The sequence below is a fragment of the Rousettus aegyptiacus genome, unplaced genomic scaffold (genome assembly GCF_014176215.1).
Source record: "Rousettus aegyptiacus isolate mRouAeg1 unplaced genomic scaffold, mRouAeg1.p scaffold_m13_p_8, whole genome shotgun sequence".
In the NCBI taxonomy this organism is placed as follows: domain Eukaryota; kingdom Metazoa; phylum Chordata; class Mammalia; order Chiroptera; family Pteropodidae; genus Rousettus; species Rousettus aegyptiacus.
Genome location: NW_023416311.1, coordinates 89,936,078 through 89,961,268, shown reverse-complemented (window position 1 = coordinate 89,961,268; position 25,191 = coordinate 89,936,078). Strand labels below are relative to the sequence as shown.

The 25,191-nt window shown below is 38.3% G+C and overlaps 1 protein-coding gene across 1 annotated transcript in view; it reads right to left on the bottom strand.

Annotated features, from left to right (window-relative positions):
• Positions 1-25,191, bottom strand: part of FYB1 (FYN binding protein 1) — a 140,259-nt gene that overhangs the window by 80,675 nt on the left and 34,393 nt on the right. The window contains exons 2-3 of the mRNA XM_036225518.1: positions 11,191-11,302; positions 3,134-4,289 (exon numbers count right to left, since the gene is read on the bottom strand). Coding sequence (XP_036081411.1) covers positions 3,134-4,262 — 1,129 coding nt within the window. The 5' untranslated portion in view covers positions 4,263-4,289; positions 11,191-11,302. The remainder of the gene's footprint in view (positions 1-3,133; positions 4,290-11,190; positions 11,303-25,191) is intronic.

The following is a 25,191-nucleotide window of genomic DNA, read 5'->3' as shown; positions in this document are numbered from 1 at the left end:
TATCCGATATATAATAAGTCCTCAATAAATAATAAATACTTTTAAGGGTTAATATATTGAACAGAGATGGTAAAAATGGAAGGTAGATCTGAGGAAAAAGTTTAAGAAATTGAACATGAACACAGAAAGGAAAGAATCAGATAAAAGTCTAAGAAAATAGTTTTAGAGTTTTGAAAACCTACAGAGTTATTATATGAAGTTTAGTTAATTTGAACACTATAAGTTTTCTAATTCTAGTATTTTTTTTTTAAACTTTCTAAAAAGAGTGTTATATTACTTAGTATGATTTAGGGAAAGGTAGTAGTGGTGGAAAGCAGAGTAAGCAAACCTGACTATTAAGAAATTCTCTGTTTTTAGAAAATAAGTTTATTTTGTGACATATATACAAGGCTATTTTCTGCACATTGTTTCTAACAGCAAAACTTTGGAAACAATACAAATTATTAAATCAATTAGGTGAGTCATCCACTAACTGGAACATTACACAGCTTAAAGAATAATCAGTTACTTATTAAAATGTGGAAAGATATACAATTTATTACTAGTTTTTGTTTGTTTGTTTGTTTGTTTGTTTTAAGCAAGGATCAGAACTTCTTGAGTAAAAAGTGGAGGAATTAGTATCTATGTTTATATTTGTATGTTTAAACATAAAGAAACTTTGGATGGATGTGGAAATTAGAAGAGTAGTTGTTTGTATGGGGAGGAGGCTGGGAAGAGCCAGTAAATGGCAGAGAAGGACTGAAGGCAACTTTTCACTGTGTACCATTTTATATGTGCTGTTTTTTGAGCCAGATGTGATTTTTATTATTTTCACTTACATGCGGTATCTAGTGGACAACTTGGTGATAGACAGAGGGGAGGGGAATTTGGAGGCTGGGAGAATGAGGTGAAGGGTTAAAGAAGTACAAATTAGTAGTTGATAGTTGTGCATGGGGAGCATGGAAGAGGAAATACAGTTAACATTAATATGATGGCTAAATAGAGGGCCAGGGAAGGGAGGGAGCAATTGGGGGGATCGTTTTATGAACATTGTAAGTGTCTAACCAATGTACTGTAGAGTTGAAACTAACTTAAATTTAAAAATTTATTTTAAAAAGTAAAAAAAAAAATAGAAAAATATGAATGCTTTAAAGGAGCATTATTCAGAATTTAAAGTAATGAAACAGATTGCTTTATCCTGACACCAATCTGAGGTCGGTTTAAATTAATAGAGTTTAAATTAAGAGAGATTGACTTCTGATTTGCAGAAGAGATGGATAAAGAGGGAACAGGGTCCATTTGGGTGTATAATGTACACCAAGAAATTAGAGGTTGGAATTGAGGTACATTGATGAGAGGATTTAGAATCTAAACTGTGTAATGGGGCATCTGCGAAGTGGGGTGGCTTGTCAGGATGGGGAGAAAGGGTTGCAAAGGAGAGAAGAGAGAGAACAAGGGTTAACTCTAATACTAAGCAATTTTGCCTGGGTCCCTTGGAGCTATGCTACACTGAAAATCAGCTCAACGCTGACCTTGACAGTACTGTAAAGCCAGGAAGAGAATTTTGTTAGCATTTGTGAAAACTCATTCAATAACATGATGTCAGATAACTGGTTAACACCACCCAAACCTGGTAGTGAGGTGGCAACAAAGATTGAGGATGTGGAAGAAAGCTCCCAAGGATTTCTGCTTCACATCAGAACAGTTTTCTTGGCGTGAAGTAGAGCCATAAAAATGGAGGTTATGAGAGCTAGTTTTTTATCTCAGGTACAAAAGAACTAAGAAAGAGAAATAAGAAGCAGTCTTAGAAGTTCTCAAAAAATTAACATTTCCGGGTTATAGGCCAGTATCAAAATCAGAAAGTGACAAATGAAGAAGACACAACAAGTGTAACAAATCTGCATCTTTTTAGAAGGTGAGTGATCATGGGGTGATTCCAAATTTGCTTTCTACATGATAGATTAATGAGAGATTTGATCACTAATTTGATGATCAATACTGCAAATACTGATCTCAGGAAGAGGACATGTTGCAAGATGCTTCTACAGAGCAAAAAAAAAAAAAAACATTTATGCCTCGAATTGCTTTAATTGGACCAAACTTTTGTAAGGAGAAAAATATGTCCAATAGTGGCTTGGTCACCTGGAAGTATCTCCCACTTCATCTTCCCAATAAACAACAGTTGCATGTTATTTACCTAAAATATTAATCATTTCAAGCATAAGTGAGCTTCTTTCATCACTATGTAGGATTACTAATCATTAACAAATCATTCAGTATCACATTATTGCATGTGCCATAGTATTGTGGTAATATTTGTGGTAGAAAATAAAACTATTCACCAAGAAGGAGGATAACATACCTCTTTGCCTAGCTTATTACCCTAGCTATGTACACTTTATAAATCAGAAAAGTTCAAAAAACTTCACTGAGAAATAGAAAACAGCTAAAACATATAACAGAAAGTCTCATTTCATAAGTCCTGTTGATCTCTAATTTGAATACTGGCCTTAAGAAACGTTTGATGAAGATATAGGGACTTATTATTATTTGAGGGGGGCGTTTCTAAATCTCTGTACTATTGACATTTGGGGCTGGATAATTGTTTTTTTGTGAGGGGCTGCCCTGTGCATTGTAATAGCATTCCTGGCTTCTACCTACTAGATGCTAGTAGCACCTTTCCTTTCTGACAATGAAAAATACCTTCAGACATTGCCAAATATTCCCTGGGTGTCAAAATTGCCTCATTTGATAATCGTTGCCTTAGGATTTCATGCATCTTTCCATCTAACTCCTTTATGTAGTAAGAGCAACATGCCACAGTCTCAGTCAACAGAAATGAAACCAAACTAAGGAAGTAAATGAAATGGTTGTCATTAAGCAAAACCACTTATCAATCAAATGGATGTGTTTCCTTCCATCCCCCAAAAACCAGCCCACCAGGCATTTTCTCACAGAACGCCCACATAGAACTATGGATTTCTCCCTTCTTGGACCTCCCACACCAAAGAAAAATAATGCACAAGAAAAGTCATTGCATACACAGAAGTACCAGTGGTAGAATCATTTCTTGTTGCAAATTTTTCTATAGAAGCCAAAATACTCTTTGCTGTTGAACGAAACACGTTAAATTGAAAATGAGAGAAGAACTTACTGTTTCCAGAAACAGCTTTTTGGAATTTCGTCAGGTCGACCTTTGGTGGTCTACTGGGTTTTGGTGGAGGTGGCCCCAAGAGAAGCAAGGGAGGAAGGGGCTTCTGCTTAGGGGCAGCCAGATTCTTGTCTCCCTTTTCCTGGCTTTGGCCCCAAGGCCCTGCCATCGCCACCTTAGAAGGTGTCTTAGGAAACTTGGCAGAAGGAGCACCAGAGGCTGACTCTTCCTGATTTATTTTGTTTGGGAATACATTCTTAGTAGCATCTATCTTTCTGTCTTCTTTTTTTTCTTCAGCATTTTTGGAGAGGCCTGGGGTTCCTCTGCTTGCAGAGGGTTTCAATACCACTCCAAGAAAAGGTGAACTTGATGTCTCGCCTTCATGGTCTTTGTTTTCTGAGTCTTCCTTTGCTAGCTTTAAGGGGCCAGTCTTGGACTTGACTCCCAGAGGGACAGGGGGTCCTCTCTGTGGAGATGCATTCTTACTGGGGCTCTCGACCACGTGAGGGTCTTCAATACTCAGAGATGGCTTCTGGCCAAACATGGGTTTAGGGAATTGGGGCTTGGAGTCATGATCTTGCGAGGCTGATGAAAACTTGCTCTGAACCGCAGACAACTTTGGAAACACTTGTTTCTGATCATTTTCCTGGGCTGGAGGATTAGAGCCGGGCTTCAGGCCTGGCGGCTTTAAGTCATGGTCTTGGTTTACACTGTGAAGCGAAGGCTTATTCCCAGGAGGCCGGGGAAACACAGGTTTAGAATCTTCTTTGGGAAAGTTGATAGGCTTGGGACCTACAGGCTTCAGAAATCCCACTTTTACCTCAGGGTCTCTGGTGGCTGAGACTGCTGGTGATCCGAATCTTTGGCCCACTCCTGTGGGCTTTAAAAACGGGGGCTTGGGCTCCTTGTCAGACTTTTCCTCAGAAGAAGGTTTCACTCCCACAGGTGGCTTTGGAGACCCATACTTTGATGTGTTGTTGGGTCCTGCTGGAGGGCTGGCATTTCCTTGGTTGTTAAATAAGTTCTTTTTGGCTTGTACTCCTGAAGGTGAATTTTGCCCCGTGACTTTGAAGGGTCGGCTGCTGACCGAGACCTCCTCTGTCGGGTTGCCCCCTGTGTTAAACTTCGCCATGAGAGACTTCACATCTGCTTTTCCATCCTACGAGCAGAGGGAACAAAAACTATCTGAGAACCAGAAGTCTTACTTGCACAGTTTAAAATACTACACTTTAAAGAGTTTCCTGGTTTGAGGCCTGCAGTGTTGCTGATTGGTTAGCAAGATATTGTAACACTTATCTTCCTCTATGGCAAAATAAGTTGTGAGAGTTTCTTGACGAGGGAGGGCTATTGTACACATACTTTTTTTGGGTAGTCTTAGACTGACATGTCTATTTTTGTTTGTTACAACTTGCTTTTCCTTTTCCTGTCACTATTTCTATAGCTATCTTGCTGGATTTACTCTTCACTTGGTATTTGTCTATTTCGTTTGACTTGAAAAAATATGGAAGTGACTAACAGATGACTTCTTCCATATTTTAAAACCGAGCCTCTTAAACAGAAACTACATTTAAAAATGAAAGTAAATTCTAGGTTGCATGCTTTGTACAGCATGGCCATGTTAACATCTTTGTGGTTTGTAAGAGTTCTCTTTCCCATCCACATTTAAGGTCTGTCTGTTTGCTAACAGGGAGATGTAACAGATAAACCCACTAATTTTATGTGTAAGTAATAAAATAAGTTTTTTCTCTTATATATATTTATATGTTCGGTGGTAATGGTTCAACTGGAACCAAATTAGCAGGCAGAGTGGGCTCACTTTCAACTGGTCCTATCTAGGGGGCTCTCAGGGCAGGTGATGAGGAAGCAGTAGAGACTAGATGGGAAGTCTTGTATTCAGGCTTCTTGTTTCTCTGGTCTAGTTTTTTCTATAATGACATTTATCTCTCCTTCTCAGAAGTCTGCTATGCAGTCTCTGTATTTATTGCCTGGAATTAGGGTGCTATTTAGTAAAGAGAGCAGGCAGCTACCCTTCCCTGTGGGTATAATCTTATCTAGTAGAATTTATGATTTGTTTGGTCTTTCTCTCAAAAGCAAATTCTTTTAGAATATTTGAGTCCTTTCAGAATAATTGAAAATCTAAGGTTTTTTTTTTTTTTTAAAAAAAAAAACCAAAACATCGAAGTTGTACATGTGGTCATAACAATTTCTATTTTCATGCTTTAAAATTCAGCTAGGAAACATTTCTTTCTTCCCACCCGCATGTACTGTTGCCACACACCCAAGCACATTTCTTCTTTCAAGGTCCCACGCAAATACCACAAAAGCAGATCCTGCCCGATTGGGAAGATTTACTCCCTCCCCTTCACTCACGAAGCACTTCAGGCATTTCTCATGCCCCTGTGCTACTTCCTTTCATAATAATAAGAGCCAACATTTAGTGTGGACATACCTGTGCATAGTTCTAAACCATGCAGGCATCTATGTGGCCCATCTCATTGTTTTAGAGGATGGCATTATCTAACTTCATTTCACAGGCAAGAGAAGTGAGGTTGAAACTGCAAGAATACACCATGGAAAGATCATAAGAACTCGTTTTGAATCTTAGTTCATTGGAAGGGCCTCAGTTGCATCACCTATAAAATGCAGATAATAACATACCTGCCAGAACTGTCATGTATGTTAGAGATGGAATTTGTAAAGTGCCTGCCTGCCTCACAGCATGGGCTCAATAAATGGAAACTATTATTGTTAGAAGTGTTAAGTAGTATATTCAAGGATTCACAGACAGGAACTGTGAGCACAGGGGTGCAGACTCGTATCTGTCTAAGGCTCCAAAGTCCAGAAACTGTCTCATTCTTTTTTGTATCCCCATAACATCTAGATCAGGGCTTGGTACCCTCAGAGTTCTAATGTATATTTGGGGAATGAAGGCTGGCACTGAGCTGAACACTATGAATACTGATTTTAAAAGAAATAGCGTCTTCATCAGGAGTTGTCTCCCTACCAAACTGCAGCACATGTGTATTTGTGGGAAGAGAAAACCAGATAAGAAAAATATTTTTCAGTTTGAATTATTTTTTTTTAATTTACTGCCCTATATCTGATTCGCTGAAAGTCACTATCTTGCCTCCCTCAACCACTTTTATTTTTATCCCCATGATTTCCTCAAATCCTCAATCAATCCCTAAAGACCACAGGTCAGAAGACTGCAGACCAGGGAGAGTGGTGTCAGGGGAGGTTTCAGAGACGGGTCCTGCCCTGTGCCTTCAGGGGTATCATAGCCACAGACTCCAAACCTTAGCACAAGAAGCATAAAGAAGTATCACTATAAAAATTTACTCACCACCTGAAAGAAAGTCTGTCTCTGGAAAAGAATTCTTTTGTTCTAGACTTACTCTAGATTTTGTAATTCATATTTTAGGTCTATAATTTATTCTAGGCTTATAAGAAGAGGGTACATAGCAGAACGGTTAAGAACACAAACTCGAGAGCCTGGATTTGAACCTTAGTAGCTATTTCTCGGAGACTCAGTTTTCTTCATCTATAAAATGCAAATAATAACAGTACCTATTTCTCACAGGGTTTTGTTTTTTCAAAAAGAATTAAGTATGAAATAAGTCAGATAGAGAAAGATAAATGCCATACAATTTCACTTATATGTGGAATCTATGGAACAAAAAGAACAAGCTAATCAAAAACAGACTTACATATATAGAGGACAATCTGGTGATGGCCAGAGGGGAGGGGTCTTGGGGGGCTGGGAGAATAGAGTGAAGGGTTAAAGAAGTACAGATTTGTAGTTGATAGATGGTCATGGGGATGGGGAGCACGGCATAGGGAATGCAGTCAGCAGTAATGTAATGGCTAGGTGAAGAGCCAGAGGAGAGAAAGAGCAATTAGGGGGATTGTTTTATAAACTATATAAATGTCTGACCAAATTATTGTATACTTGAAACTAATAAAATAAAATTTTTTTAAAAAGCTAAATGCTAAAAAAAAAAAAGTAGGTTAATGCGTGCAAAGTTCTGAGATCAAGAATTGCATGTAACATACATCTAACTATTGTCTTCCATCGTTTGTCTAATTCACTAGTCACGTACATAATTTTCCCTAGTTGAGCAAATTGTGAAGTTACAATCATTAATGTTATGTTCTAATTTTATATCGATGTGACTGAAACAAACAACTGGATAACATAATAGAGTTATTATGTTTGCGTTTAGTTTACCCATACTCTGAAACTTTTCACTGGATGTTGAAGGAGAAATTAAGAAAGCAATAAGTTCTTAGGTAGGACACTGAAGAAACAGTAACGGCACTTGAGCTTAATAATATGTCTGGCAAATCAATAGCCTGCATCTAGAACTATTTAATCACTCATACCGACTACTTAGCTTGACAGGTTGTTTGGTTGTTATTGTTAATAAGTTTATTAGATAAAATTTTCAACATCCAGATTATCCCTTAAACTTAACAATAGCTATATTTCTTCCTTAATAATAATAATAGAAAGGAAAACTTTTAAAACATTTTTTGACATGTTCTCATCCCGATTTCACTGTAGATTGAATTTTCTAGGGCTTCTTTTATTTTTTAAAAAATTAAAAAGCAGATAGGAGCAATATATCATTGTATGATAGAGTGTAAGCCCTAAAACTCCAAGCCCTCGGCCCCCAGCTCCAGGCAGAGTGTACACCCTGACCTACCAGTACAATACGAGTGTATGTCTATTGCTCCAGAATAATTATTCATAATGCTCCCTTTTACTCTCAGAATTGACCTGCTTTAAACAATAAATTACATGGTGAATTTACCCAGTTCTTCACTAGAGGCAACCGCTGCTATCAGTTTCTTATGTATATTTCTAAGCTACGCATATATAAATGTACACACACACACGCGCGCACACACACACACACACATACACACACACCACCCTTCCTGTCCCCACTTTTTGCACAAGTAGTGTGGAGCTTGAGAAGCCCTAAGCTACTCTTATTCCTCCTAGATTATTGAAAATACCTTATCAGAAAGCCTGCTTTTTCTTAAATAGTATTTTTTTATTTTTTGATTCCAGTTGATGTAAAGTATTATATTAGTTTCATGTGTACAGCATAGTAATTAGGCATTTATATTACTTATGAAGTGACCGCCCTGATAAGTCTAGTTTGACACCATACATATTTATTACAATATTATTAACTAGAAAGACTGCTTTTAATTTTTTCTAATAGAGTATGGAAACTAAATAATACAAAAAAGGCTACCACTAGAGATTGTTTTTAGAGTTCCATGTCTTTAAAAGCCTCATCTTTTCCGTCCTTTGTAAAGTTTCATTTTGTACAGCACAAAATAAAACACCCATGAATCTTGGGTACCTAATGAAATTAAAATAACTTTTTTTCTTTTTATAAAAATAAATTTATTTATTTAAATTAGTTTCAAGTATACATTACATTGGTTAGACGTCTATACTATTCATAAAACAATTCCCCCAATTGCTCTCCTGGCCCTCCACTTAGCCATCATGTTAATGCCAACTGCATTCCCTGTTAAAATAACTTTGAAACCTGAGTTTACTTTCTTAAGTTGTGTTTATGTCACTTTTGTAATTAAAGCATGAGGAGGAGGAACTACTCTTACGGATGCTGTTTTTTTTTTCCTGAGAAAAGAGTAAAGATAGAAACTACATAAAATGGAGTCACCTTAACCAGGCTACTAAAATTAATGTTCTAACTAGCCAGGGAACTTAAATTTTCTGAATTTTCCAGTACTGTGTCAATGCGTGGATATACATCTGGACATACATCAGACCTCCAGATAACCCTCTGATTGCCCCCTGAAGGACTCATGTATCCAGGACACCTGACATCCAGACCATTGAATGCGACCAGACCTGCTAGCACCCATCCTCTAGACCAGCTGGCATCCATCATTCAGAATGACTGACATCTGACTGATAACTGTCCTAGATCAGGGCCTAAGAATGCAGGACTGATCATTCTCAAGAATGCATTTTTTTTTTACAATAGAATATGACTTTTCTTTCTTTTATTTTGGGAACCCTTCTGGTTTTTTGCCTAGCAGTGTCCTCAATGTGCATACTCTAAGATCCTTGAATAAGTGTCATTTATTTCTAGCCAAAATGTTCAGACTCTTTGTGAGTTCCTTTGACATTCTTTAGATCAAACCCATAGAAAAAGAGAAAAAACTAATTTCACTGGATTGCCCGTGACACTTTTAGTTAAGAGGGAGAGAGTGATTAACAAATTTACCCAAATTAATTGGTCTCTTTTTCTCTCTCTTCCTTCCTTCCTTCCTTCCTTCCTTCCTTCCTTCCTTCCTTCCTTCCTTCCTTCCTTCACTTTCTTTCTGTCTCTCTTTCATCATTAATCAATTTTGCTGTGTTTGGGTTTTTTTGTTATGTTGAAATAGCATGTCATCACCCATGACTTATTTGGTCTGAATTGTTGGTTCTTCTCATGGAACAAAATTAGTTACTACTGTTGTCACTGTTGCCCAGAACAGAACTTCAGGAACAGTGGCCTCAGGGGATAACATGAGGCTGTAAGGAGTTGTGTATGTAAAAAAAAAAAAAAAAAAAAAAAAAAAAAAAAAGAAAGAAAGAAAGAAAGAAAGAAAAAAAAAGTTCCAGGAAGTCAGCCCTAGTTTTGCCCAAAGCTTCAGAGATTGTAATCAGGGCTTATGGAAGAGGCAAAGAAGCACTGACAGGTGCTGGGGAGATGGCGCATTTTGCTCAAACTTTGGTTCCATTCAGATTATTGACCAAAAGGTCTAAACAAAAAGACTGAGAAGGCAGAGTTCTCTGCAAGTCAGATAAAATTACCATCCTTGAGGTAGGGAATAGGTTGGTGAAAATTTGTAATCGACTCAAACAGTTCAAACTTTCGTGGAGTGAGAGTATTCAGCCTCTAATTTTCTCTAATAGGTGCTGGTTTATGGTGCTTGAATTAGAGAACATAACAGTTGTGTTCCCCATGATCAAGCCCTCTGAACACGAACACACACACACACACACACACACACACACACACACACACACACAGTAGTAAGTTGTCTTTTTTCTTTAAAGAGACATAATTGGCTATACCTAGGAAACTTGGAAAAGGGAATGGTTTTAATTTAAAAATAAACTTTCTTAAAACTATTGTTAGAAATTACCTATTGAAATTACTTTAATTACTTTTATTTGTAAAGATAGAGTTGCTGGAAGTTGGTCGAAATGCAGTTCCTGTGACAAAACCCTTTACAAGATGGTAGATGGTAAGTCCCACTATAGATAATAGAACAGCAGTAAACTTTTACCATCTTTATTAACACTGTTTAAATATTTATGTACCTAATGCGTGTACTATTTCCCCAACCAGCTGTAAAAGCAGGGACCTGGTTTTATTTTTTTCCTCAAAAAGTGCCTCTTTGACACCACCCACCCAAACAAGCACACCCTTAATCCCTCACATTCTTTCCGTAGTATGTATTAAACATACTGGCTGATGGGTTGACTTTACTTGAACTTCATCATGATTGATCACAAAATAATAGTTGGGGAAATGATTTCCTAACTTCTTAAAGAGCATTGAACCCCAGTCATGAATCTATTTTTAAGGGCTCTCATTCTAACGGAATCTCTGCTTCATCACGAATGGGCCGTGATGGATTCCAGTTGGCTGAGCCTTTGAGGCTGGAGAGAGCACCAGGCCCCTCTTCAACAGGATGTGGGAACATACCTCTCACCACAAATTGAGTTCTTGGGCAGGAGCAGGCTGCGGCAGACTGGGCAAAGGCACAAATAGAAGGAGCGTGTGGCGGAAGCTGTGGTGGTAGCCCTGATTGTGACAACCCTTGACTTTTTTTGGTGACTTGTGAAGGTAGAGATGGAATTGCAGACAACCCCGGCAGCCAGCCATGTGCTGTGAGGTGTAAAGTAGTAAGAAGAAAATAACCGGCATGAGTGGGGTATCCCTGGGGGCTGTGTGTGTGTAGCTTCCCCCAACACAGGAGAACCTGGCCATTTCCCCTAAGGAGTCTGGGCTGAGTACCTTGGCAGGAAACTTCTGCAGACGTCACTGCGTATCATTCCCTCCTGTGATATCTCGGGCACCTGCTGCTGTGACCCTTTCCTTGTTCCTACTGGGTTCTCTCTTGAGTGAACTGAAGTAGAAGAAGCAAGATAGGTCAGTAAGAGGTAAAGCTTAGACAATGATAACCTACCTCCCCAAAACTGTGTCATCTTGAACTCTCAAGGTATACTGATCAGTTAGGCTTTTGTGTATTCTCTTTCTTTAAAGATCAAGAGCTTAAAAATGTCACCATCCTTATAAAAATTATAACCTTCAAACCTTCTCTTTCTGATTATCCTACCAAATAGCTTCTGCACAAGCATGATTTTGACTGTCATGGCCTCAAGTGGCTTATGCATAAATAGATGAGGAAGTTAAATATGACTTTGCATGCGTTTCCGAAGTTTGTCTTACTATATGTTTTTGACTTCTTGATGCTGACAAAATGGTGAAAGGATGTAGAGGACATAGAGTTGGACGTAGATAGTATTGAACAACAAATAGTCTTGTAACCATTTATTTTATATAGTTTTTACAGAAAATTTAGCTTACATTTGCTTAGGATATACTTCACTTAGCCTGCGTTAACCAAATATACCAAATTAGATGAGAGTCTCTGTGAAATTTACATTCTGATTAATGAACATATAGATAATCAAAAAGCGTTTTCATAGATATCTTACTATTGGCTTATTTGGATTTTAGGATAACATTTAATGTAGGTACACCCTAATACAATATAAGTTCTTTAATTTTTCCTGTACTTCCAACTCTGTCACCTCAAAGTGATCATGATTTCATCTACTATTTCTTGTGGTTATTCTATTTTCATATAAAAATAGTACGAACCAGCAAAAGAATGCTCGCTTTGCTCAAAACATAAAATTTGAAATAAAAATTTTGATGGCTGAGAAAGATACTGTTTGACATGAGAAAAATAAAATAGAAATATTATGCTGTCTTTTTTTCTCAGCTTCCATATCCCTTTGAACACACATAAATAGATACACAGACCCACAAGCCCAGGGCAATGAGTTCCTCTTCTGCATGTAGGAAGGAGTTAGAAACCAAAAGCACATGGAGCAGGATGGGGGTGGGGGTATGAGGCCACCTGTGGGATTTTCTAGAGACTTCTCTCCTAGCATGCGAAATGTTCTGTGTGAAAAAATAGCTTAGAAGAGGAAGATCTCAACAAATGAAGTTAGGGGGTAGCTGGTAGTCGGTGCAGGACCCAGAGTGTGATTTGAGAGAAATAAAAACTAGACGTTAGAAATGGAGGGTTATGGAAGGTTCCACAAACAAACGGTTGATGTTTTGAAACCTCACTCCACAGAATACGACAGTATAAAACTCCCTCACCTCTTCTCCTTTTAAGCGTTAAAGAAAATGAGTTCAGTATTGAGTAATCAGGATTAAAAAATATAATCACCTCACACTTCTTATCTCACTCTTTTTCTCTCTTATAAGTCACAGTAACAAGACTCTGCCAGGAGATGAGCAATTTCTCTCACCTTTATTATCATGGGGCTCTTTACTGTGGGTTGCACCTTTTCTCATTTACAATTGTAATGTTTGAAATTTCAGGCTTTTCATGATGTATATCCTGTTCCTAGCACTCAGCCATCCTCTTTTCCCACGCCCCCTCACCTTTCCAAGGTGCCCGATGGTTTCATCTGCTTTGGGTTTTCACTTATCCATTTATCCCTGCATTCCTTCATTTTCTTCTGAGAATGCACTGGTGACTCCTTGTTCAAGTGCTAGTTCTAGTATGTGGCACTGTGCGACTATTTAGCTCAAGGTCTGTGCTTTATTAAGATCACTTGTCCCAGGGTACGAATGACCTTGACATGCCCCTTCCCCCACAAAAAAACTGTGTACATTTGTATAGTTAACAAAAAATTCTGGAGTTGATATTATACACCAATTCTATTATTAGAACTAATAATTACATTTTAAAACAATTTTACATATAATATCTCGTTTGATCCTCTCAAAACCTCGTTATTTTTCTTATTGTTATAGAAGGGTTAACTAAATGCAAGTGCATAGTAGAGAGAACTAAACCCGTGTTTTCTGACTCCAAATCCTGTGTTTGCCCCAATACACCATAGAAATCATGACTTTCTTTTCTCTTGTATAGTTACTATTTTAAGTTTAAATTCTCAGCTCCCACACAAAACATTTTAACAGTTTCCTTCTGTTCCAAAAAGTTTTCTGCTAACTTTAGTAATTTACCTTCTGTCCAAGAATCTTGAATCATTGCAGGTGATGCAGTCATATTTTTGTTCTACCCATGGTGATGATCATAGCAGATCTAAGATGAGCAGAAAAACAGCAACAAATAGGAGGTGTAGGGCTCTAAGTCAAATCATTCTGATTGACTTTGAAACATCACAGAATATCTGGAAAGGGAAAATAACTAAGAGAAGAAAATTCTGCTTGCTTTTTTTGATGTTTGGTCTGTGTGTGTTGCTTCAGAAGTGGAATGTTTAAGCAGATGACCTCCTCAGGTCTCTCCCAAACTGTCCCCTACAGTTAGTGACATGAGTCATCCAACTGGCAGTTCAAGGGCCTGGGGCACCATTCTAGTTCAATCATTGTCTTCCTGTGTTTATTATTACCCGACTATAGCTTAAAACTTATTACCAAAAGAAGGTTGAAAGGTATGAATTGAGATAACTAGGGAAAGAGGCTATGATTTGGGAAGGCCCATGGCAAAAATCAGATCATGGCAGTGCATTCATATAAAATAAATCCTTCAAGCTAAAAAAAAAACAAAAAACAAAAAACAAAAATAAGAGTTAACATTTATAATTAGTTCAAAGGACAAAACTAAAAATGAAACAAACCAAAATCTCCTCCTATTCAATAATTTTCTAAATACTAATTGGCTTTCTAAGAATAAAAATACCATCAGGAGATTCACTTATTATTTTTAAATAAGTTTTTCTTTTTATTAAAACTTTAAATAAAATACTACTTCATACCGTTAAGATGGCTATTATTAAAAAACGGAAAATAACAAGAGTTGGAGAGGATGTGAAAAAATTGAACTATGTGCATTGACGATGGCAGTATAAAATGGTACAGCCACTGTGGAAAACAGTATGATGGGTCCTCAAAAAATTAAAAATAGAATTACTATATAATCCAGCAATTCCACTTCTGGGAATATATCTCAAAGAAACAAGGACTCAGACAGATATTAGTACACACATGTTTGTCATAGTCCTATTCTCAATAGCCAAAGGTGTAAGCAACCTAAGTGTCATCAGCGGAGGAATGGATAAACAAAGCGTGTTATATAAATAGAATGGAGTATTATTTAGTCTTAAAAAGGATATATGCGATAACATGGATGAACGTTAGCAACAAAGTTGATGCTAAGTGAAATAAGGCAATTACAAAAGGACAAATGTTGTATGATTCCACTAATCTGAGGTACCTAGAGGAGACAAATTCAGAGATAGAAAGTAAAATGATAGGTGCCAGGGAGTGAGGGGAGGAGGGAATGAGGAGTTGGTATTTAAAGGGCATAAAGTTTGAGTTGGACAAAACGAAAACATTCCGGAGATGCATGGTAGTGTTGATTGTACATTGTGAACATACTTAAGGTCACAGAGCTATACACTTAAAAATGGTTCAAAAGACAAATCGAATGTTACACATATTTTACCGCAATAAAATAATTTAGACCAAAAATCGTTAACCAGTGTTTGGAGAATTATTAAATTAAATGAAAACTCTTGGAAAATAATAAAGTTGCCTCAATATTTTCCCACAGTGAGATGTTTTCTTTCTCTTTTTTCTAAATTATAGTGATTGGAGAGAAAAATGGAAATGACTCCAAAGGGAGGAGAAAATAACCTTTCACTGAAATCATGCTTGTATGTATACATTTTACTATCCAAAAAAGTGTATTTGATTCAAAATATTTTTAAAACTTTTAAAATATTTTAAATGACTTAAGCGTGGCTAAAATATAACAATGTTCCAATATCAAATTTCTGATATGAATAAACACAATAAAAAACTACTCAGGAGGGATAAACACACCTCACTGACCAAAGGCATTTTGGGACTGAAAGAGTAAATAAAGGTATTTTGAGTGGTCTCTTCTGAATTGAAGACAGGGAAAGTATAGGGTACGGCGGAATTGCCCTGAGGCATTATTTTTCAAGCTGTCCGTGTTATATGACCTAACCAGTCTTGCTGGGCTTTGCTAAGATTTTCTTTATGGAGAATCACCTGCCCAGCTGGTCACGGCTACAAATGGGAGGGTGTGGCATCTTGTGTTGTATTCAGGTACAAGAACGACTAAAATCCATTGAGATAGAGGATCTCTCTTGTTCTGATCCTTACATCATTATTGATCAACTCTTGCTAAAACAAAGTTGTAGAAATTTAATTTCAAGGACTGGGGTGCCTTTTTGGGCTCCCCTGATTTGGCATGAGTGTATGGGATTGGGGTATAGATGTTGACTGCTTGTCTTTCTCAGTGGGTCGAATGGTAGCCCCCCCCAAAAAATATAAGTCCACGTTTCAGAATGCGTGAATGTGACCTTATTTGGAAAAAGGGCTTTTGCAAATGTAATTACGAATTTGATGAGATCATCCTGGATTACTCCAGGTGACACTAAATCCAATAACAAGTGTCCCTATAGGATACAAAAGATGAAAAGTTAAGAGAGGAGGATAAGGCCATGTGAAGACAGAAACAGAGATTGGAGTGATGCAGCCATAAGCCAAAGGATGTCTGAATTCACCAGAAACTGGAAGAAGCAAGGTATGGTTTCTCCCCTAGAATGTTTCGAGACAGCCTGGCACTGTCAACACCTTGAGTTCAGAATTCTGGCCTCCAGAACTATGGCAGAATATGTTTCTGTTGTTGTGAGCCACCTAGTTCGTGGTAATTTGTTTCAGCAGTCACAGGAAACTAATACACTTGCCCTCCCAATGGTCCAAAATGCCAATGTGTTATATTTCTATGAATGTCCAAAGTGACTGCCTGGATGAAATTTAGGATGAAAGACAGAAAGTCTTATTGCCCAATTACCTTTTCTGGGCCATCCTGCTGGGATTGTCCCTGGCTTGGAAGAACAGTGGGGAATTAGTCACATGCAGCAGATGAGCTTCGGTGGCATTTAATCTGCTCTGGTACTAGTCTGACCAATACCCATGGCATGAATCGGCAACGTTATTAACAAACACATATTGAATTTGCACAGCTCAATAATTTTGCTGGTTTCCTGTCCATCTTTGGAGGCTGGTTAGCAGAGGCAGACCAACGGGACAAGCCCTGAGTTCTCCAAGTTTATCAGAAAAACCCCAGACCAGCTTCTGATGGGGAAATATTCTTCAGCTTCTAGGGTTCCCCATTGGATTCTCATCCCTGCTCAAACATGTACTTGGTTTATTACTAGTGGTTGATACAGAGATGACTCCAATCTTCACTTCTCATTAGTCAGCAACTGTAGAAATAAATACCTGGACATGCTGGTCCCTGAGCTTCATTAAAAACAAAGATGATCAAAATGGGCCTTTAATTGGAAGTCTTACCTTAGAATCACAGTGTTTGAGAAAGAAAAATTCCTAAACATCAGTGAATTCATGTTCTTCATTTTACAGGAAAGGAAATAGAGTAAGTGATCTGTCCGAAGTCACACAGTTACTTACTGGCAGAACCAGAATCTGGGTCTCCCATTCGCACAGCCCTTGGGCTTCCGACTGTCCTGTGCTGCCTGATCTGTGTGGTCACAGCTTCTACAGCAACTCGCTCATAAACATAATCACAAGAATAGCAGATAACATTGTGGATTGCCTTTCGTGCTAGGAGCTCATAACGAACTATGAAGAAGTTATCGTTATCCCCACTTTACAGATAAAGAAACCAAAGCAGTTCAGTAACTCATCCAAGACCCACAGCTGGTGTCAGAGCTCCCCTTCAAACTCAGATCTTGATTCTGGAGCCACGGTCTTAACCACAGCCCTTGGACCACAGCCTAAACTTTGCCGCTGAACCACGGTCCTCTTCCCATACTGTTTTTCTCAGAAATATTCACTCAGAGGCAGCTCCTGATAACACCTCAGACAAATTAAATATACTGTCTACTTCTCCTGACCTCTCTCTCTTGTTAACATGGGGTACCAGTAGAGGAAATAAAAATTTTAAGGCACAATAAGACTAGAAAAAGCTTCAAAACAATCGCCCGCACTTAGCCTTCCGACCACTAGGTGTCAGTATGGCTGCCCAAAGAGGCAGCCATAACTTCTCAAGGGTGTAGAATTTCCTCAGAAACCAGCTTTCCTGAGATCGGAGGCCTGGCAAAGGGGCATCTGGATTTGGGCAGGGGCTGGGGAGCGTTCGAAGCCCAATGGTGGTTATACATATGGATAGAAATGACAAACAGGCAGCATGGATTTGAGCCTTTAAAATAATTTCCCTAGAGAAATGGAATCCTTCCCAGCCTTTTCATTTTGAAACAGAAAGCTAACTTTTCCAGGGTGTCCTGTGACTACACCGCGGTTCCTTTGATATTCAGGATCACCTTTAATAGGGCGTTTTTAAAGATACGGTTTTATTGGAAAGAACATCCTCATTCTCGCCTCCCCCTTACTTAGCATTTATTATAATTCCTTGGGGCCTTAGAATATTTGGAATTTTTGCCTTCCCTTGTGTGTACATGCTTTGATATACATGAAACCTTTCTTAGCTGTTTCTCAGCATCGACAGAAAAGCACAGACATGGCTTTGATGTATGTTCATAAATTCGCCTATTTTTCTACACAGAATAATCTCTATCTAATGACAAAATATTTAAAATGTCAATATTAATGATTTATTATTACTTATTAGCACACAATAAATGTATATCATTTTTTAGTTACAACAGCCCTATAGGGTTAGTACTATTATTACCCTCATTATTTTAGAGGAGGAAACTGAGGCTTACCCAAAGTCACACAGCTGGTAGGAAGTAGCATAAGAGGCCCATGGTCTTGTTTTAATTATCTCATTATAAGTTTAATTAAAAGAGGGGGGGAAAAACTGTGTGAATTCTTTAGAAGAGACAACAATTTATGCAAAAGAGCCAAAGGCTCTAACCAAATTTTTGAGTTACTGTTGCTCAGAAAAATTTCCTCAGATGATTTGTAGCCCTTTATCATCCTCTGGGTTTCTCAGGATTCCTTCTGAGAATGCGGGGTGATGGCCTAGTCTGTGAAGAAATTTCACATGTATTTCCACCCACTGTCAGATCTTAAGGTTCGGGGGAAATTGAAAATTGCTCTGCTTTATCAAACGGTTGGGCACATGCTTGTCAGGAGCCAGGAGGAAGTACATTGTCTGTGTCCAATAGGATTATGTTTCTGATTTCATTGCAAGGCTGCATGTAATACCAGAGCACCAGAGGTTGGAATAGGAACACGTGAGAGGTCCCGTCCAGTTACAAAACAGCAAATTACAGCCACTTTTTTTTTTATCTGACGGTTACCCTTCTAGCTACAATGAGGCTGAGTTTTTGTGACTGAGATCCACCTCTTCTCCTATTTTCTGATAGAACATGCTTTTCTTTCAGTTATTCCAGCTAGCACAATCTGTGCTGCCAAAATTTGGAGGGGACATCTTTTCCTGCCGTAAAAAAAATCACATATTTATTAGAAAAAAGACACCTAGGCACAGCAGTTACCTGACTTCTGCAGAATGAGGTCTCTTTTAGTAGGTCTTCCTGGGGCCGGGGGCTGGGCACCCTCTCACTTTTGGCTTTTGTGCCTGTTCAGCATACAGAATTCAAGAACTGTGGCACTTTCTGCCTCCTGGAGGGGGAATGGTTGAGCTATCCTCCCGTGCCGTCCCCCCACCCCAATAAACTGACTTAAACAAGAGAAGTTCTATTATGTCCACAGGAAATTGAGTAAGAAGGAGAAAGAGGAGAACTAAAAGTGTCTATTCAGCCTGGACATTTCTGCTGACATTCCCACCAAGCACGTGATATTTCAAAGGGCAAAACCAAAACAAGGTTCTCCTTCCTGCTCCCAGAGCATTCAGGGGAGGAAACTGTAAGGCCTTTGGTAACCTGCTTGCGTACCAGGGGTGGTCCACCTGCAGTGGAGGTCAAGGAAGGGGACTATCAATTAAGGAGGTCCACTCTAACATGTGAAATATTCTGGAGAAAATGGAGTTTTCAAATGAAAATTCATGTCAAGAGACTACCATTGGGATGAAGGAAGATTTTAAAGAGTTGGGATTGGTAAATTAATTTTCTTTCCCCTTCCTTCCTCCCTCCCTCCCTCCCTCCCTTCCTTTCTTCCTTCCTTCCTTCCATTCATCAGACATAAACATTAAGTACCTACTATATGGACCAAGCACTATGCCAAGACTAGAAAGATGAACAAGACAAGGCTTTTCTCCTTAGTGGTTTATAATCTTTAGAGGCCGTGCCACAGATGATCACTCTCCTCATATAATCTTCCTTTTGTCCACAGTGGGGTTTGGCAAACTACGCCCCACATGCTCAATCTGGCCTATGGCTTGTTTCACCCAGCCTTCAAGTTAAGAATGGTTTTTACATTTTTAAAGAATTGTAAAACAACAACAACAAAAATACATGACAGAGGCTGATGTAGCCTCAAGTATTTACTATCTGCCTTTTGCAGAAAAAGTTTGCCAATGTCTATTCCATAGTAAGAAAATTCTTGCTTTTGAGCCAGGCATATAACTAAACAGAATAAAACATTTGCAAGCCTCTCCTGCTACTAGAAGTGGACATGTGACTAAGTTTTGGGCCAATGGGATCAAAGCGGGAGAGATTTCTATAGCTTCTGAGTAGTATTTTCTCCTCCCTGCTGGCTGGACTGCTGTGTGGACCTGAGCCATCTGGTTCATTGATGACCAGGTCAGTTCTCTAGGGATGGCAAAGCCAAAAGGTAGAAGGAGCCTGGGCTCTGGCACCAGGGAATAATCTCCCATCCCTGGATTTTGCTGAATGCTTATGAGGGAGGGAATGAAGGGAGAGAAGAAGAAATGTTAACTTTTGAAAGTCGGTCTTATGTTTTTGTCTCTCTCCCACCAACCTCCCACTAATGCCAAAATAAAACAAAATCCCCCCAGACCCAGAAATTGCCATGCCTTCATAGAATGGACCTCTTTTTGTCTATCTTGTTAATTCTTATTCAGCTCCCAGAGCCCAGTCCAGGCGTCATCTCCTCCTGAACTCAGTCCAGTCCCTCAGGTAAGGAAGGCATCCTTCCTCCAGCTTCTTTTAGTTGTTGGAGATGGGTCTGCCTCTCTTACTAGACCTTAAGCTCTTTAAGGGTGAGGTCTGCAGCTTATTTGTCTTTGATTCCTGACTCCTAGTACAGTGCCTGGCAAACCAAAGTTTCTCTATAAACGTAGTTTGATGAATTAGTTTATTAGAGGCTGAGGGCAGCTTTCTGCTTTGTTGTGTAGTTGTTTTTCTTTGTTTTTTGTTTTTTGTTTTTTTTTAACAAATCATAGGAAAAGGTGAATCTAGCAATTTATATCTCTGAGGGGTAGAAATACATTTTACTTCCCAAAATGGGAGAGAGGAAATGTACATATTTATAAAGATTGTATTTTAAAAGTAAATGTTTTATTCAATTTAGATGGTAGCATTGCTTCCTGATAGTGTCTAAAAAAGTTCGAGTATTTAATAAAAACAAATAAAAAATAATGAGGTAAGTTTAGTAACATAATGATATGTTCCTGGAGTAAATAAAGTGAGATGCTTGCCCAAATATATCTTACCTTGAGCTGTTCTTATTATTACTTAATAAGGAACACATGATTTTTTCTGTGTTTAAAAAATCTTTCCTCATGAAGGAAAATATGTGCAACGATCTATTATTATTTGATAACAATAACATGATAATGATGATAAAAATTCCATTTGGTTCTCCCCTTGCCCTTCTATGTTATCTGGCTTATAATCAACAAATGCAAAAACAAAAACATTGTTTTTAGTGTAAAACTATTTTACTGTATGTTACCAATTTTCTGAACCAGCAAAGTAATGTAAGATTTTTAAGCAGTAGTATTTTTTCCCTTCACTTAGAGGAAAGAATACAGAATATGAAGAACATATTTTTATAAGCCTACTTGAGATGGTGTTAACAAAAGGCAGATTTGGAAAAAATTACTTTCATTATGTTTTTAAAAGAAACCAGTAATATAATACTGGGTTAGTATTTGAATATCTACTTTTCATTAAATTTATAGCTACTCACTAAAGCTTTTCATAGATTACAAAAAAAAAAAAACCCAAGCAATAAAATAAAAAATAAAATTATTCGAAGGGTTTTTAAATTAAATATTAGATCTTATATTACATCTGCTACAGAATCATAGCTAACACCTCAATGCTTCTGCATATTTTATTAAATGTTTGGGGCTCTCCCCCTCCCCCAGCAGGAGCAATTCTAAGCAAATGATGAAGGTCTCAATGAATGGCTCATTCTTTGTGGACTTGAATACTAGGCTCTTTCTTCCCCATCCTGAACAACTCTATTGTGCAACACAAGGAAATAAAATACTATAGGAGGAAAGTTAGTGAGTTATGAAGTAAAAATGGATGAAGTCAGGTTGCCCAACTCATTACTACCAGTATCAATATCTATTTAAATCTGAATTTCTGTGTTAGTAATCCAGGAAAATTCTTTAATTATCCTTATCTCATCCCATTCTCACCTTTATCCCAGATCGATTTCTATCTGGTCAATATAATTACTGCTTTCAGTATTGGCCTGTTTATACGTCGTATGGTCTGTCAATATGCTTGCTGTGCTGTTCTCTAAATTTAAATATTGCACTTATTATTGTTCTTCTACTTCAGCAATCATAACACGTATTTCTTCTCAATTAAAAAATGATAAAGTTAATATCCTAATTCTTAAAGGAGTGACACAAAGCTGATAGTCAATTTAGCCACCTTTCAAGAAGAGGTGCCCCGGTTCTGCTGGGTACACCAGCTCTACTGTGCCATTTAAAGCCTCCAGTGACTTAATCAGAAAGCAAATCATGAATGTGTTTGGGAGTGAAAATGATTTGGCTTCTAGTTAGGCTTTTACACAATCCTGAAGGAAGGTTTTTGGCTTCCTTCCTACAAAGATCTGGGTACAGTGGGAAGACAGATGGGGGTGGGTTTCAATCTTCTGCTTGCTCAGTATGGGAGCATATTTGGCAGAATAAGTCAAGCTTCACCATTGCTCCAGACTAAGGAGTGGCAGAGGAAGCAGGAACGGATCCACACCCTTCTGAAAGCTCACCATTGTGCTGCTGATATGTGTCTCGTTGTCAGGAGCTTTGTCTTTTAGCCAATCGTGTTCCAGTTACAGGTTTGTCAAAGGTCAGTAATTCCTAAAGTGAATTCATTGTCTGCTGTCAGAAACCACTGTATTCCCAGCTATACTGATAATTAGGATGATAGTGGATTACAGAGAAGAGAAGTCAAGAACAGGTTCTGTTTATTTTCTTTGAATCGAACAACTTCTCCCTCTTCCCTTCAAAACTCCTGCACTCAAATCAGAGAAGCATTACAACCTGCAAAGTGCAGGTCTGGCTCCAGGTTAATGTGTGAACAAAGGTGTCTTTTCTCTACTTTCCTCTACTCCACCTCCCTCTGACCCCATCCTCCTTCCGCTAACCTGCTCTTTCTTCGTGTTCCTCAGGAAAAGCAGAAAACTAGCTGATTGGCATCAAAGACTTTTCTCACAGTATCTAAGATTTTTAAAAAATCCATTCAAAATACGAAAAGGTACAGGGACTTGAAAAACTTTCAGAGGTTCTGTTACAGGGAGCTCTCTTAGGGGCAAAACCTTTTGGAAGATGCCAGCAATCATTGAGAAATGGGCATGCAAGACACATGTCTACTTTTTCTTTTCTTTTTCTTGAGTCTCTCCTTTCCTGAGTTTTGGTCATGCAAGAGACTGGTCACTCAAGAGTTTTCACTGTGTATAGGTAGCAATAAAATGTACTTGACCATGTAAACCTAATGCGTGGGTATTTATTAGTGAACCCTATATCTGTCTATCACCTATGTACATACATATGTTTGTTTGTACGTATGTATGTATGTATGTATCTACCTACCTATCTATACATATATATATATATATATACTACTTCGTGAATATACTTTACCCATTGTAAACTATAAACAAAAAATAGAAAAGATTTTCAAAATATACTATTTCTAACAATTTTTCCTCATGTTCAACAAACTGTCTTGAACCCTCCACTTTGGAGACCATGAGTAAAAAGAATAGAGAGAGAAAATCATGGCACTAGAAGTAGGCAAAGGGCATAGGGATATCAACGAAACCACGGTGTTCCCTGCCAGTTGGTTCCACCCATTCCAGTGGGCTTACGAGTTCCTTTCTTTAGCATGCCATGCAGTCACCCCGGCTGTCTGATCCAAAGCCAGTCTCCCCACACCATTCTTCCCCAGCTGCATTGCCTCTCTGGACAGCTAGTGCTCATTTCCAAGGCTCTCACTGTTGCTAACCTGCTCAGGTAACCACCTACGGGACATTTTCACTGAATGTCCAACAGGCAAAACACTCACTCATTCATACAAGCCTCAAACATGAGCCAAGAATCAGCTAGAGATGCCCTCTTCTGACTCCCACATTCACATTCCGTCAGCATGTCCTGTTGCTTCTGTCTCCAAGTATCTTTTGGCTCCTGCTTGCCCTCCTTCCCCAGTGCACTGCCATCATCACTTCTTGCCTCTTGAACTGTGATGGGTTCTTAGGGAAGTGTTTTGCCTCTAATCCTTCCTTCTCAGGGCTGTCAAGCATGATCTTCCTATGATCAACTGGATTCTGTTTGCTTAAGGCCCCTTATTGACTCTCCAGACCTTCGGAAAAAAAAAAAAAGAAACTTAAAAACTTCTTAACATAGCATATGAGGCTTTTCTTCATCAGTCCTTGCCACATCTCTAGCTTCACGTGGCATAGCTTCTACTTCTTTCATTTCCATTACCTCTTCACCATCTTCTTCACCTGGTTAACCCAACCTTCTTCAAACTCCACCCAGAGTTCACCTCCCGCCCCAAAGCCTTCTTTGACCCTCCCTCTGAGCTTTTCTGAGTATTTATTGTATCCTGGGATAACATTTTATATCTTAGTTAAACCAGACCTTGCCAGGGATAGGGTCAAATTTTAATTTATCTATGTGTCTTTAGAATAGTAGTCCTCCAACATTAGTGTTCAGGAGAATAACTGGAGGTGCTTTGAAAAATGCAATTCCGGATTGAGTATCTTTAGTCTTGAGCCTAGTTCTGGGAACTTGTTAGTAGCTCGCTCTCTCTAGTGACCATCATCTAATTCATCCTTGGAGCTTAGCACAGTATCAGTGGTAATACCTTCAAAATATAGTAGTAAAATAGGAAATTTGCTTTCTTTCTCTCCCCTCTCTCCATGCCTGATAAGTGAATGCACTAATATGGATGGAGGTAAAGACCATACTGATTCTGATTTTTACAGTGGGACTTTTAACGAACTGTATCTGGGTGTAGAGACATTACACTACTCATCAAAAAATCTGGCCTGCAGACCTGCTTTGGTTGTCTAAATGTGAGTGTGTGGGTGTGTACACGCACATACCAAATTTATATAAATCACATTAATTACCAACAATTAAAAATAATTTTGGAAAACATAAAAATGTACCAAAGAGACATAACAATAAAATGCAATATGTAAATCTGGATTAGATCCTGGTTTGAAACAAAAAAAATATATAAAATAATTTTGGGACAATTGGAGAAATTTTATGGTAATTAATATGGCAATTAAATGGTAAATAAATTGTTACTTTTTTATGTGTGAGAATGGTATTATGATTAAAATAGAGAATGCCCTTATTTTTAGGAGATGTACTTAAATTTTTAAGGATGAATTGTCCTGATTTGCATAACTTAATTTCAGATAGTTCAGGACATCATTTATACGCACACATAT